Raw genomic sequence first — 16,094 nt, forward strand, 5'->3', positions numbered from 1 at the left:
TGTCAGGCCGTGAGTTAGGCTAATCCTAAACAAGTATTAGGATTTACTGCATTTACTGGAGCTATTTGCACCTGTATCAGTAAATCTCTTACATGATCTTGGGTGGCAGATATATAGACCATTGTAAGAGGGTAACTATTGTAAAAAGCAGCACTTTACTTTAAATGAAAATGTCCTTAGTTAGTATTAAGTAGCATGTCTTGAGAACAGAATCCAAACCTATATTAAGATGTATATCAACTCCAAACTTGATGTCTTTTTTTATTTTTTATTCCCCCTTATTATATGGTGCAAGTATATTGTAATGTGGTTTTATGCTTGTCCTTCCATTTAATATATATTTATCCATCCATCCCCACATCAACATTCATTCATCCATATGTTCATCCGTCTGTCCGCTGGCCCATCCATTCATTCATTCATCCATCCATCATTCCCTCAGTCCATCTATCCATTCATTCATTCATTCATCCATCCATCCATCCATCCATCCATCCATCCATCCATCCAACCATCCAACCAACCAACCAACCAACCAACCAACCTACTAACCAACCAATCAACCAATCAACCAACCACCTAGCCATCCATCCATTTGTCCATTCATCTATCAATCTGTAAATCTATCCATCCAACCAACCATCCATCTACTCATCCATCCATAAACACCTATACTAAATATATTTTAATTAAATGTATTCTAAAACCAAGCACAGCTGTTTATGCTGTGGTCGGGCAGGTTTAAAACAAGGAATTAAAAAAAAAAGCTGCTAAAATATGCTATTCTTTTAAGTTAACACACTTTCTAATCTGTTTACACTGGACTTCTTTCTTTTTTTTTTCTTCTTTTTTTTTGTGCAGCATTATTTTAACCACTTCACAGGAATGATTTAAATGCAATTTATCCAATTAACCTTCCATCAATTTCAGCCATAAAAACTATGTTTCAGTTAGCTCACAGATAAATGACACCTGCTTCGTTTTATTTTCACATGAGATAAGCTGCAATTCTTTAGTGTGTCTGTCTGTCATAGATTTTCTTTAGATGATGCAAACTGCAGTGCCAAGTATTTCCTGGTATCGGTGGGATCACCACCATTCTGCAGGTTATCGCCTCCATCTGTAATACGTACCTGGTTTCACTAAACTTGGTTACTGTTACAGTCTCAGGTTTAATGCTTTTGGTTTTCAGAATTTTTGAATGATTCTGTAGCTGTTAACAATGCATAATAATGTCAACTGATAAGAAAGATGAAGAATAATGCATTAGTGCATTAGTATATATATGAGAAGGCTGTAACAGACAGTTGGGTATGTAGAATAATCAGGAATGGTGTATAGTTGGAAAGTCGTTTAGAGAAGGCAAAGGACATAAGTAAAGGTGTTTATCTATTGGAAAATTGTATAATTTGTGGTGGCTATCTAGTGGAAAATGGTATCATTAGTGGTAGCTAATTAGTGGGAAATGGTATAATTAATGGTGGCTGTGAAAATAGTATAATTTGTGGTGGCTATCTAGTGAGAAATGGTATAATTTGTGGTGGTTATCTAGTGACAAATGGTATAATTTATGGTGGCTATCTAGTGAGAAATGGTATAATTTATGGTGGCTATCTAGTGAGAAATGGTATAATTTGTGGTGGCTATCTAGTGAAAAATGGTATAATTAGTGGTGGCTATCTAGTGAGAAATGGTATAATTTGTTGTGGCTATCTAGTGAATAATAGTATAATTAGTGGTGGCTATTTAGTGGAAAATGGTATAATTAGTGGTGGCTATCTAATGGAAAATGGTATAATTAGTGGTGGCTATTTAGTGGAAAATAGTATAATTAGTGGTGGCTATTTAGTGGAAAATGGTATAATTAGTGGTGGCTATCTAATGGAAAATAGTATAATTAGTGGTGGCTATTTAGTGGAAAATGGTATAATTAGTGGTGGCTATCTAATGGAAAATGATATAAATTGTGGTGCTTATGTAGTCACAAATGGAATAATGTGTGGTAGTTGATGTTTTTTGTTTTTAAAGAGCTTTACTTGCAATTCCAACCTAGTTTCGTGTTCACATTTACAGACATGAAATATTTACGTAAAGTTGGCACGCTTTGTAAAGAGCATACCTTTGTATAACAAGAGTTGGCAATTAATGTCGGAGTAAAAGGAAGATAGAAATCTTGCATTATGGGATTGTAGGATAATCATACTGTGTGCACTTTGAATTATCTATTTGTGGAAAGTTTTGTCTTTTCTATCAGCCTTGTTTGACATTTACCAATATTGAAGAACATATCACAAGATTTCATAGTATTAAGTTACAAAACAGTTTTGAAACAACTTGTATGCTACACCTTCTATTGTGTCATGGTTATGTTACAAAACAGTTTTGAAACAACTTGTATGCTACACCTTCTATTGTGTCATGGTTATGTTACAAAACAGTTTTGAAACAACTTGTATGCTACACCTTCTATTGTGCCATGGTTATGTTTGAAACAACTTGTATGCTACACCTTCTATTGTGCCATGGTTATGTTTGAAACAACTTGTATGCTACACCTTCTATTGTGCCATGGTTATGTTTGAAACAACTTGTATGCTACACCTTCTATTGTGCCATGGTTATGTTTGAAACAACTTGTATGCTACACCTTCTATTGTGCCATGGTTATGTTACAAAACAGTTTTGAAACAACTTGTTTGTTACACCTTCTGTTGTGCCATGGTTATGTTTGAAACAACTTGTATGCTACACCTTCTATTGTGCCATGGTTATGTTACAAAACAGTTTTGAAACAACTTGTATGCTACACCTTCTATTGTGCCATGGTTATGTTACAAAACAGTTTTGAAACAACTTGTATGCTACACCTTCTATTGTGCCATGGTTATGTTACAAAACAGTTTTGAAACAACTTGTATGCTACACCTTCTATTGTGCCATGGTTATGTTACAAAGTTTTGAAACAACTTGTTTGCTACACCTTCTATTGTGCCATGGTTATGTTACAAAACAGTTTTGAAACAACTTGTATGCTACACCTTCTATTGTTCCATGGTTATGTTACAAAACAGTTTTGAAACAACTTGTATGCTACACCTTCTATTGTGCCATGGTTATGTTACAAAACAGTTTTGAAACAACTTGTTTGCTACACCTTCTGTTGTGCCATGGTTATGTTTGAAACAACTTGTTTGCTACACCTTCTATTGTGCCATGGTTATGTTTGAGGCAGGACGTAGCCCAGTGGTGAAGAGCTTGTCTGATGTATGGTTCGTCTAAGAACGATCTTCGTCTGGGGGTTCCATTGGTCTATTTTTCGTTAAAATATAACAGTTGGCATATCAATGGCCATGGTAGTGCTATCCCATCTGTGGGATGGTGCATATAAAAGATCCATTTCTACTAATGGAAAAATGTAGCAGGTTTCCTCACTAGAGCACATTGATTTATTTATCATTAGTTATTCAATGTCAAACATTTGGCAATTTTGACATATAGTGTTAGAGAGCAAACCTGTTACATTTTTCCATTAGTAGCAAGGGATCTTTTATATGCATCATCCCATAGACAGGGTAGGTGCACTGGCTAGAACGAGAAATAGCCCAATGGGCCCACTGACAGGGATTGATCCCAGACCAACCATGCATCAGGCAGGCACTTTACCCCTGCCCCAAATTTCATAGAGGGCTCCTTTAAAATAATTTGAGGGTAAACTTGGAGATAAGTTTGATAAAATAGGTTTAACCATTCATTGGTAATTAGTGGGTATTATCTCTCCTTTACAAAGTAAAATGGAGACATATGGTTATTACTTTCTCAACAGCTGTAGTGGCAGTGACGCCATCAACTTTTGTGTTAAAGTTTAACCTTAAAGTTTTGTGTTTACATCAGTTTCTCACAAACTATAAGTCCTGGGTCAATGAAACATGGTTTATAAATACTTCCCTAGGTCAATGAAACATGGTTTATAAATACTTCCCTGGGTCAATGAAACATGGTTATAAATGCTCCCCTAGGTCAGTGAAACTTGGTTTATAAATGCACACCTAGGTCAATGAAACTTGGTTTATAAATGCTCCCCTAGGTCAATGAAACTTGGTTTATAAATGCACACCTAGGTCAATGAAACTTGGTTTATAAATGCTCCCCTAGGTCAATGAAACTTGGTTTATAAATGCACACCTAGGTCAATGAAACTTGGTTTATAAATGCTCCCCTAGGTCAATGAAACTTGGTTTATAAATGCACACCTAGGTCAATGAAACTTGGTTTATAAATGCTCCCCTAGGTCAATGAAACTTGGTTTATAAATGCTCCCCTAGGTCAATGAAACTTGGTTTATAAATGCACTTCTAAGTCAATGAAACTTGGTTTATAAATGCTCCCCTAGGTCAATGACACTTGGTTTATAAATGCTCCCCTAGGTCAGTGAAACATGGTTTATAAATGCTCCCCTAGGTCAATGAAACTTGGTTTATAAATGCTTCACTATAGGTCAATGAAACTTGGTTTATAAATGCTCCCCTAGGTCAATGAAACTTGGTTTATAAATGCACCTAGATATGGATGGATGTTCATCACAGTGCACTAAAATGTTTATTGTAAGTGAGATATTTAATTCTGTGAAATTCTTGTGTTCAAGGTCTGGGTTGTTTGGTATACTATCAAACCAAATGACTTTAATGTCAGCCCTTGAACAGGTTTCCTGCTGTGATATGTAAGATGTAGGTGTATGAATATACTTTATAAACTTCTCCTGTTTCTTGCTCGACAAAGCTCTATTAAAATGTTGCCAGATCTTGCTGAGTGTGCTCATAGACTCTGGTTCATCTCAGAAGGTGTTCGTTGGGTGGCCTTCACCAACTGGCTATGATCAGTCGGTTGTACAAAACGACCGTGTCGTACTGCGTAATTGGCTTTAACAAACAGGGATTAGGTGTCGAGAACCCGAGATACCCCATCTAGTCAGATGTGAAAAGACTGACAGAGTAGTGAGCAAGTGTTGATGGTGATCATCGTTGATGACGGGTGGCAGTTTTAACACACAAGACAAAAGTGTGATCTAAGACACCTGTCATGTGACAGACTTTCAGAATTAACTCTTTGTATGCTGACACTCCAGGCTTAGGTTGGAGGCTCAACGTCATTATGCTGGGTTTAGTCTTATTATGGAACTGGTGGACTTAATCTTTAGTGTGTTTAGAGGAAGAAGGAAATGTTTTATTTAACGACGCACTCAGTACATTTATTTACGGTTATATGGCGTCAGACATATGGTTAAGGACCACACAGATACAGAGAGAGGAAACCCGTTGTCACTACTTCATGGGCTACTCTTTCGATTAGCAGCATTTTATATGCATCAGTCCACAGACAGGATAGTACATACCACGGCCTTTGTTACACCAGTTGTGGAGCACTGGCTGGAACAAGAATTAGCCCAATGGGGCCACTGATGGGGATCGATCCTAAACCAACCACGCATCAAGAAAGTGCTTTACCACTGGGCTACGTCCTGCCCCTTTGTGTGTGTTTAGAAAGAAAGCTTTGTTTTATAGGTGTAAAAACTTTATAAAGGATAAACATGTGGTCTTAATATCTCAGTCTTTGTATTGTTATGAACTGGTGGATTTAATCTTTAGTTTTGAAAAAGAAATCATTATTTTATAGGCCTACAAACTTTATAAAGAAGGACAATTTATGGACTTAATAATTATCATAAAAAAACAAATTGTTTGAATGAATGTTTAACAATACCCGAGTACGAAAAATACATCGGCAATTGGGTGTGAAACAAATATATTTGTACATAAGTGGACCGAGGATCACCATCAGTATAAAAATTCAAAAGTTAAATGTTGATCTGAAATATGGTATTGTGTATAACTTTATCATGTAGTGTTGTTGATCAGGTTTGAATTTCATGGAGATTTGCTCATTTGTGACAGAGTTATGGCCCTTGGACCAGTGCTCCATGACTGGTATATAAAAGGTCATGGTATGTGCTGTCCTATCTATGAAAAAGTTATTCTGATGGGTTTCCTCTAAGACTATGTGTCAAAAATTACCAAATATTTGATTTCCTGTAGCTGATGATTAATTAATCAATGTGCTCTAGTGGTACCATTAAACAAAACAAACTGTAACTTTTGAAATGGTTTCACAGTACTCACTTAATACAAAATGGTATCTTTGTTTTCCAACCACCCGCCTCGGTGGTGTCGTGGTTAGGCTACAGGCTGGTAGGTACTGGGTTCAGATCCCAGTCGAGGCATGGGATTTTTAATCCAGATACCGACTCCAAACCCTGAGTGAGTGTTCCACAAGGCTCAATGAGTAGGTGTAAAACCACTTGCACCGTCAAGTGATCCATAACTGGTTCAACAAAGGCCATGGTTTGTGCTATCCTGCCTGTGGGAAGCGCAAATAAAAGATCCCTTGCTGCCTGTCATAAAAGAGTAGCCTATGTGACAACAGCAGGTTACCTCTAAAAAACAGTGTCAGAATGACCATATGTTTGACGTCCAATAGTCGATGATAAGATAAAAAATCAATGTGCTTTAGTGGCGTCATTAAATAAAACAAACTTTACTTTTTTGTTTGTTTTCCAACCAGGATCTGGCTGTGCTGATGGGACGCGAGATGGACTAGAGAATCATGAATGGATAGCTGCGTGTATGGGGCGATGGATGGGCCACATCTCCAACAGCAGCTCCCTCTGCTCCCCGGGGTGGCGCGTGTGTTCATGGTACGATGAGGAGTACCTGCACAACATCAAGTGGAAGGAGGCTGTCTCCGTGGCTGGTTGCTATGCCTACAATGCTGCACAAGATGGCGGCCGCTGTCGGGAGTGTCGAAATGATATGGAGCAGGTAAATTTTATAGTACTTAAATGCTGGTGGTTATGGTTTGAAAATTGATGGTGAGCAAGAAACTGCTCTTTGTATGCAAATTCATTGTAATTTTGAATAAATAAATGAGTGTTACTGGCATGTCACAAGCAGTGTTTGAACTAAGCACTTGTCCTTTTGTCGTGACAAGTGAAAATCTGCTCGGACAAGCAAAATGTACCTCAGTAGTTGTTCAGTGGACAAGTCAAAATGTTCAAGTCAAAACCATAAGGACTGGAATGTAGTAAATATTTTAGTATGGTATTTTAAGAAAAATATAATATGTATTGCATTTGATGTTGGTAAACTAAGCACAGACATGGAAAGGCCTCATTTATCTAAGCATATTTTAGTTGTTTATTGTAGAGATCAATGATGGTGTGAACAGTCAACTGTTAACATTTGCATTGTTGATAGACATTGGTGTTAATTTTATTGGCCAGTTAGCATGTAACACATAGGTCATCACCATGAAGCAGCCAATCATGTTTCTAAATTGATCTCAAACATGTTGGATATCACAGTGTGATGTCATTAACCCTTTCATAACATGATGGTTCAAGGTGTGTCATCACTTTAATAACATCATGCACTTGATTGCGTGTTTGAGCTACTCTCGGCATACTAAAATTAAAAAACATATGTAACTCCCTCTTTATCTTTCTACGGACTATTCAAAATTGCGCCTAATTTTCTTCATAAAAACTGTGCACCTTTCCCATTTGGCATTAATCCTATGGGACATTCCAAATTTCATAGCACCGAAAACCATCCTTCACCTGTTATCGACTCTGGTTACGGTGCTGGTGCTCTCTTGTACCTGCCAGTGCAGGCGGTACACCCTCCACCCCACTCCACCCTTTCCTGTCCTGGACAGAGGAGCCATCTAAGACCGGCACCTATGCCCAGAACAGGCGTGTGCTACAACAGCTTGCTCTGAATGTGCACGTTAAACACTCTGACCTGACCTGACTTGATGGCTTGTTGTACATGGCTATGAGTTTGACATCTCAGAAAGGCTCAGTCTATGAAGTCATTCCAGCATGTGGCTGGATCAACCCTTGCAGTTAAGAAAATGTCCATGGCAACAAAAACATCAGTGAAATAAAACTCTGAATATAGTCCAAGGTTAAAAAGTGCTGTGGAGAATTAAAAACTGCACGGCATTGCCGATTGCCGTGGGTAACTGCAGGGGTGGCTGGATATAATCCAGTGGTGAAGCGCTCGCTTAATGCCACATCAGTCTTGGATCAATCCCTGTCGGTGGGCCCATTGGGCTATTTCTCATTTCAGCCAGTCCTCCACAACTGGTGTAACAAAGGTCATGGTATGTACTATCCTGTCTGCAGGATACTGCATATAAAAATCCCTTGCTGCTAATTGGAAAAGAGTAGCCCATTGCATAACGCCTGCAGGTATTCTGTCTCATGATCTGTGTGGTCCTTAACCATATGTCTGACATCATATAACTTTATTAAAATGTGTTGAGTGCATCATTAATTAAAACATTGCTTACTTCTAGCACAGACACGAAAAGGTTAATTTCACATATACTGAGCGCAAGTAGAAACTTTACACTGCGTAAATTTGACCGCACAAATTAAATACAGGGTGCATGACTATAAAACTGCTATCTAAGGATGTCGATATCATTTGAGAAGCAATACAGATTGACACAAGTCGATGTGGGGATCAATTTATTGCATATTACCGCCTGATGTCATGTGACCCCGCAAAACAATTTTCACATGATGAGATCATGACACGTTCTGAAATCAGTAACACGTGTGACCGCCTCGCGCAGCCACCACAGCCGCACAACGTCTCCTCATCTACCGGAAGTCGTCGCCATTGCTTGATCAGTGCCTGCTGTCTCAGTCGTCTTCCCAATTCATCCCAAATGTGTTCGATGGGATTCAGGTCAGGCCAATCCATGACGTTGATACCGGTGTTTCGCAAGAAATTGCGCGTCAAGATCGCTGTATGGGATGTAGCGTTGTCTTGTTGAAATGTCAATCCTGGACCGTGTTGTTGCATGAATGGCAACAGTTCCTGTGTCAACACTTGATCACGGTATTGTGTGGCAGTGAGGTTGCCCTGGACGACAATCAATCGGGAACGACCATGGGAACAAAATGAACCCCAAACCATTACGCTGCCGCCACCAAATCTGTCGACCTCCTGAACACAACACTGCGCATAGCGTTCTCGCGGTCTACGCCACACCCGTACCCTGCCATCAGCAAACCTAAGTGTGAAACGTGACTCGTCACTAAAGACGTTATTCCAGCGTCTCTGATTCCATCTAACATGTCGTCAGGTCCATTCCAGACGTTGACCACGGTGAAATGGCATGAAAATGGGTCCTTTGTATGGTCTCCTAGCTCGCAGACCAGCAGTCCACAGTCGATTCCTGATGGTGGATTGTGACACCCGACCCCTGAACAATTGTCTGCTTGTGGACGCGGCCGTCTCGAACTGATTACAGAGATGACGTAATCTGATTTGTCCATCCTCTCGGCGTGACGTCACACGCAGATGTCCTGGCCTCAGACGATCTGCCACTACACCTGTCTGTTGCACATGGGTTCTGAGATTATGAATGGTCTGTCGGCTGCATCCTAGTGTGCGAGCAACTGCTGCAACGGATTGTCCTGCGTGTAGTCTACCCACAGCACGCTCACGTTCTGCATTTGTGAGGCGTGGCATTCAGTCACTAATTTGTCACCAGAAATTTTAATGTGTTTTCCTGTTAAACAATACACGTGTGAATTGATTTGAAGGCATACCCGTTCACTGTGTTGATCACGTGACCCTGTGCATGTGTTTGTCAGGTTTTGCGCTTTAGACGTGCAGAAAGGCAATATGTGCGCTTTCACTCTTCCCCGTCCGTGCAGTATCATCGGGAAGACCTTTATCATCCATTATGTAACGCAAATTTCAACTGATTTGCTCCCAAATAATTTATGATAAAAAATATGATTGTAAAGTTTCTACTTGCACTCAGTATAGATGGGTGTGTAAGAAAACTATTTAAAAAACATTACCTTAGAAATTGTAGCGTGTCTAAAAATGCTTACAGTACAGAGAAGAAAAACATTATAAGGAAACAACATGATGTTGCATAACCATTTAATAGGGTAGTGAGAAGGACTCATAAATTATAGGCTTAAAACCTGATGTTGCATAACTATGGCAGTGTAAAGGGCAACAAATATAAATTGTGAGGTTAAAATCTGACCTCACTGCATAGAGTAACAAATGAAAAAAAATTGTGTATTGTTTTAATGATATTGTTTGTGTGTGTCTGTTAAAAAAATAATTGAGAAAATAATGTTAAAAAAACAAAACAACCCAACAGCATTACAATGGTTCTGTGATTCAATTACAGAATTTGTCAACACATGTACAGGGAATAAAAAAAAAATAATAATAAAAATTTTAAAAAACCCAGCATTGTAGTTGTTATAGATTTTCGTTTACAGAATTTGTCAACATGTACATTGGTATTCAGGACTGTTCCGGAATTTATACACCCAGGCTGTGTGTGTGTGTCTGTGTGTCTGTGTCTGTGTCTGTCTGTCTGTGTCTGTCTGTGTGTGTGTGTGTGTGTGTGTGTGTCTGTGTGTGGTGTGTTTGTGTCTGTGTGTATAAGTGGTGTGTGTGTGTGGTGTGTGTGTGTTTGTCTGTATGTGGTGTGTGTGTGTGTGGTGTGTTTGTGTATGTGGTGTGTGTGTGTGGTGTGTGTGTGTTTGGGGGGGCAAGGGTGGAGTTTGAGGCCCTGTAATTATTACTTTATTCCTTGTGGATTTGCCACTTGTTTTCCCTATCCTACATGGTTCAAATATCACTTCTTTTGTGGGTGTTGAGTATATAAAAAAACCAATTGCATGCTATCCCTACCTCCTTCCCCTCCACCCTTCCCTTGTGATAATTTCTGGAAGCAACCTAAACCAATAGATGTCAAATACGAATATAAATGTGTATGGAAATGCTAGTTAACAGGATTTAAAAAATTTCTGTCTGTTGACCACCAGTTTGTATAGAAATGTTAGCAATTTGCAAAATGTTTTGTTTGTTGAAAATACCCTGAATACAATACTTGTTAAATTATGCATGGCACTAAATGATGGTCGTTGAGGGTACATTGCGGCGATGTTAGCACTGATAACTTTTAGACACGTGTGCCGTGCATGTCAGGTTAACGTAAACATGACAGACGACAGTAAGCAGATACCTTAGCACCTACAATTTACTTCACCTGAGAAATCATTGCATAAAAGGGAAGAATGGGATACAGGCACTGAGATTTAGGGGAGATAATGCGAATCGGAGAAGGGCCTTTTGAGACTGGAGTGAGCTAAACGAGTAGAAAATTGACTGGCCGAGTGTGACAGGACAGATGGAAATCGAGTGCCGTTGACGGCTCAATCCGGCTCATGTTGAGACGTGGCGTTCTTGAAAAATTATAAATATTTTACAGTCTAACTGCTTGTAAGAAAACACCCTGTATAATAACCACTGGTTAATAAGGGACAAAGAAGAATTGGTAAAATTATAAATATTTTACGGTCTAATCGGCTGAAAGAAAACACCCTGTATAATAACCACTTGTCAATAAGGGACAAAGAAGAATTGGTAAAATTATAAATATTTTACGGTCTAATCGGCTGAAAGAAAACACCCTGTATAATAACAACTTGTCAATAAGGGACAAAGAAGAATTGGTAAAATTATAAATATTTTACAGTCTAATCGGCTGTAAGAAAACACCCTGTATAATAACCACTTGTTAATAAGGGACAAAGAAGAATTGGTAAAATTATAAATATTTTACAGTCTAATTGGCTGTAAGAAAACACCCTGTATAATAACCACTTGTCAATAAGGGACAAAGAAGAATTGGTAAAATTATAAATATTTTACGGTCTAATCGGCTGAAAGAAAACACCCTGTATAATAACCACTTGTCAATAAGGGACAAAGAAGAATTGGTAAAATTATAAATATTTTACAGTCTAATCGGCTGTAAGAAAACACCCTGTATAATAACCACTTGTCACTAAGGGACAAAGAAGAATTGGTAAAATTATAAATATTTTACAGTCTAATTGGCTGTAAGAAAACACCCTGTATAATAACCACTTGTTAATAAGGTACAAAGAGAAGACGGTCAAGCTTTTTTGAACAATTAAAAAACACCCTGTATAATAACCACTTGTTAATAAGGGACAAAGAGGAGTTGGTAAAAGTATTTTTTTACAATTATAAATATTTTACAGTCTAACTGGCTGTAAGAAAACACTGTATAATAACGACTCATTGATAAACGGCAAAGTAGAGTTGGTAAAGCTTTTTGTTTTACAAATATAAATATTTTAATCAACTAGCTGCAATGTTTTTTAATTTTTTTATTATAACCACTTGTTAAGAAGGGATAAAGAGCAGTTAGTAAAAGTTTTTTCTTTACAAATATAAATAGTTTACAGTATAAATTATCTGTAGCTGTAAAGGACACTTTGTATAACAACCACCTGATAAATAAGGGCAAAGCAGAGTTTTTAAAGCTTGCACAAATATTTTACAGTATTTAAGGTATAAATATTCTGCAATCTGACTAGAATACCTTGTACAACAACCATCATCAGACACAGCCAACCATTTGAAGATCATTTTTTATGAGAATTGTTTATATTTTTGTGTGAATTGTATGTATTCTATAAAATCACGTAGCACAGCAAACCGATTATATACTGTTATACATCAATAAATATCACACAAAATGGGAAACATTTTTTATAATTACAAACAACACAACTTATTTTATTTTAAAAAATAGACATAAATCTGTTTCTATAAAGTCCTTTTCATGGCCTGTTTTACATGATGACATCTCAGTTGACGTAATGGCATCATTGGTTTAGGGGGTCGGGACGTAGCCCAGTGGTAAAGCACTCACTTGATGTGTGGTCAGTTTGGGATCGATCCCTGTCAGTGGGCCCAGTGGGCTATTTCTCGCCCCAGCCAGTGACCATGACAGGTATATCAAAGGCCGTGATATGTGCTGTCCTGTCTGTGGGATGGTGCATATAAAAGATCCCTTGCTGCTAATTGAAAAGAGTAGCCGATGAAGTGGCAACAGCGGTTTTCCTCTCTCAATATCTGTGTGGTCCTTAACCATATGTCGGATGCCATACATGTATAACCGTAAATAAAATGTGTTGAGTGTGTTGTTAAATAAAACGTTTCTTTCTTCTTTCTAAAGTTTGCTAGACTGTTTTTTACATTAAACAGTAAACCAAATGGCCGCTGCAAGTACCAATCAAAATAGTTTGCAAACATTTAGCGAACAATGGTTGGCTGAACTTAGACTTGGAGTAAGAGAAAAATATTTTTGAATCTGTGATTTTTTGTTTACAATTCAGGATGACCTAGCAGGCCTGGGCCACGGCTGTTCGAATATTCACCAGGGTCAGACGTCTTGTATCAGCGGGGGCCGGATTGACGCCAGTTGCTGTGTGGATGCTCACTTCCATCGCGCATGTCAGTACCAGCCCGGGATTGCCACAGGTGTCCTATGCTGCAAAATGCCAGGTTTGTTCATTGACCTGTCTGCAGGGTGGGACGTAACCCAGTGGTAAAATACTTGCTTGATGTGGTGTCGGTCTGGATCGATTTCCATTGCTGGACCCATTGGGTTATTTCTAATTCTATCCAGTACACCTGGTCTGGTATATTAAAGGCCGTGGTATGTACTATCCTGTCTGTGGGATGGTGAATGTTATTCTTGAAGACAGTCTTAGGCAGGACGTAGCCCAGCGATAGAGTGCATGCTTGATGTGTGCTCAGTCTAAGATCAATCCCCATTGGGTTATTTCTAATTCCATCCAGTACACCTGGACTGGTATATTAAAGGTTGTGGTATATACTACCGTATATCGCTGTGTATTAGCCGACTCCATGCATTAGCCGACCCCCTAGTTTCACCCTCCAAATCGGCTTTAAAATTATAGACCTTGTATATAAGCCGACCCCCCTATATAAAACTAACCAAGTCAGATGTCTGTGTGGTCTACAAAATGACAAAGTACATCTGCTTTCAAACGTCATTTGTCACGGCAAACTTATCCGGAAGCAGTAGCCGATTTCTGTTTATAGAAACGGTGTCTGGTTAATTTATTTCTCGTAAAATATAAGTACCAAGATAGCGAAAATACCTAAACATTCTTGATTGCAGCCACACGTTAAAAACACAGTGACTGTTTGCATTGTTGGTTGTGCTAATCGGTCTTTTCATTACTAGTCGGCTATACCCTACCATACCCAACCACCCGTGTCGATTAATCCCAAGCCGACAAACAAAACAAATGAAGCTGCAACAATTAAGATGTTCACCGGTTTAGTAAGCAGTTTTGTAATGACACGTGACCTGCGAAGTTTTCCGAAATTGTTTTGATCGGTCACCATTTATTGTTGTTTAAACAGATAAATATTACTAAATAACTTTTAAACACCAACATTTATTAAAGATGAACATATATATACAATTTTAATATCTTTTATTTGTAATAGCTTGTGTTAAAATGCAATATTAAACCTTTATGAAAGCGGAAATGCAGAGCACAATAATGACAATAGATCGAGTCGATCCGTGACGTCACTATTCTAACTTTACATTTCCAATAAAATGTTGACTCCTTAGATAAGCCGACCCCAGCCTTTGACTTGATAATTTTTGTATCAAAAAGTCGGCTAATACACAGCGATATACGGTATCCTGTCTGTGGGATGGTGAATATAAACGATCTTTTGCTACTAATAGAAAAATGTAGCGGGTTTCCTCTCTAAGATTATATGTCAAAATTACCTCCGATAGCCGATAAATAATAAATCAATGTGCTCTAATGGTGTCATTAAACAAAACAGGCTAACTTTTTGTTGATTAACCTTTGGCTGTGTTGATATAGATAGGAAAGAAGAAACCTGTTTTGTGCCACGTAAGTTACTCCTACTAAATAGCACATTAAATAGCTGATGATTAATAAATCAATGTGCTCTACTGGTGTCTTTAAACAAAACAAACTTTTAACTTTTAACAGTGTTCATATGATGTAAGAAATTGTTTTTAGACAAGGTGTCTAGAGTTGTCCCCCCTTTTCAGACCCATTGTGACATCTCATTTTTCCACCTTTTCTTCTTTTTAATTTTTTTTTAGAAGGGTGGGGAGGTTTCATATATAACAACAATATGTAAAACTTAATAAGACTGGATCTCAATAAACAAGAATCCATGTAACAGATCTAAAATGAATACATCCAGTCTCAAAAAAATTAAAAACATAGACTACAAAAAAAGAAGAAGTAAAGTTTATTTTATTTAATGACGCCACTAGAGAAAATTGATTTTTTATCTTATCATTGGCTACTGGATGTCAAACATATGGTCATTCGGACACTGTTTTTTAGAGGAAACCTGCTGTCGCCACATAGGCTACTCTTTTATGACAGGCAGCAAGGGATCTTTTATTTGCACTTCCCACAGGCAGGATAGCACAAACCATGGCCTTTGTTGAACCAGTTATGGATCACTGGTCAGTGCAAGTGGTTTACACCTACCCATTGAGCCTTGCGGAGCACTCACTCAGGGTTTGGAGTTGGTATCTGGATTAAAAATCCCATGCCTTGTCTGGGATCCAAACCCAATACCTACCAGCCTGTAGACTGATGGTCTAACCACGACGCCACTGAGGCCGGTCTAGACTACAAACAAATTCAAATGGCTATGAGAGTAGATCATGCAAAGTGTTCATCATATCAGGGCCAGGTGACTCATTGATCATATCAGGATGAGTGACTCATTCATCATATCAGGGGCGAGTGACTCATTCATCATATTAGGGCCGGGTGACTCATTCATCATATCAGGGCCAGGTGACACATCATATCAGGGCCGGGTGACTCAATATGAATACACAGCATAACTATTGAAAGCCATATCTACTGGACTTTGTTGTGTAATAGTTGAGCCATCAAACTAAATTCTGGTAAAGGCTGAGTTCACTTCCTGGTACTGGCTCCCTGTTATGGGAGGTGTATGGTCACTACATAGAGAATACTACATGAGTGACTATTACCTGTCATGGAGAACTCGGAGGTTGTGCCCACGACAGGCGTACCCACACCCACAGTGGCTATTAGATGCCAC

General features: G+C 38.5%; 1 protein-coding gene across 5 annotated transcripts in view; it reads left to right on the forward strand.

The window, feature by feature from the left end:
* LOC121384521 (hemicentin-1-like) overlaps positions 1 to 16,094 on the forward strand; it is a 106,176-nt gene that overhangs the window by 80,109 nt on the left and 9,973 nt on the right. For all 5 annotated transcript variants that reach the window (XM_041514946.1, XM_041514944.1, XM_041514945.1 and 2 more), the window contains 2 exons: positions 6,616 to 6,872; positions 13,316 to 13,484. In XM_041514946.1, the coding sequence (XP_041370880.1) occupies positions 6,616 to 6,872; positions 13,316 to 13,484 (426 nt within the window). The remainder of the gene's footprint in view (positions 1 to 6,615; positions 6,873 to 13,315; positions 13,485 to 16,094) is intronic.

The sequence above is a fragment of the Gigantopelta aegis genome, chromosome 10 (genome assembly GCF_016097555.1).
Source record: "Gigantopelta aegis isolate Gae_Host chromosome 10, Gae_host_genome, whole genome shotgun sequence".
NCBI classification, from domain to species: Eukaryota; Metazoa; Mollusca; class Gastropoda; order Neomphalida; family Peltospiridae; genus Gigantopelta; species Gigantopelta aegis.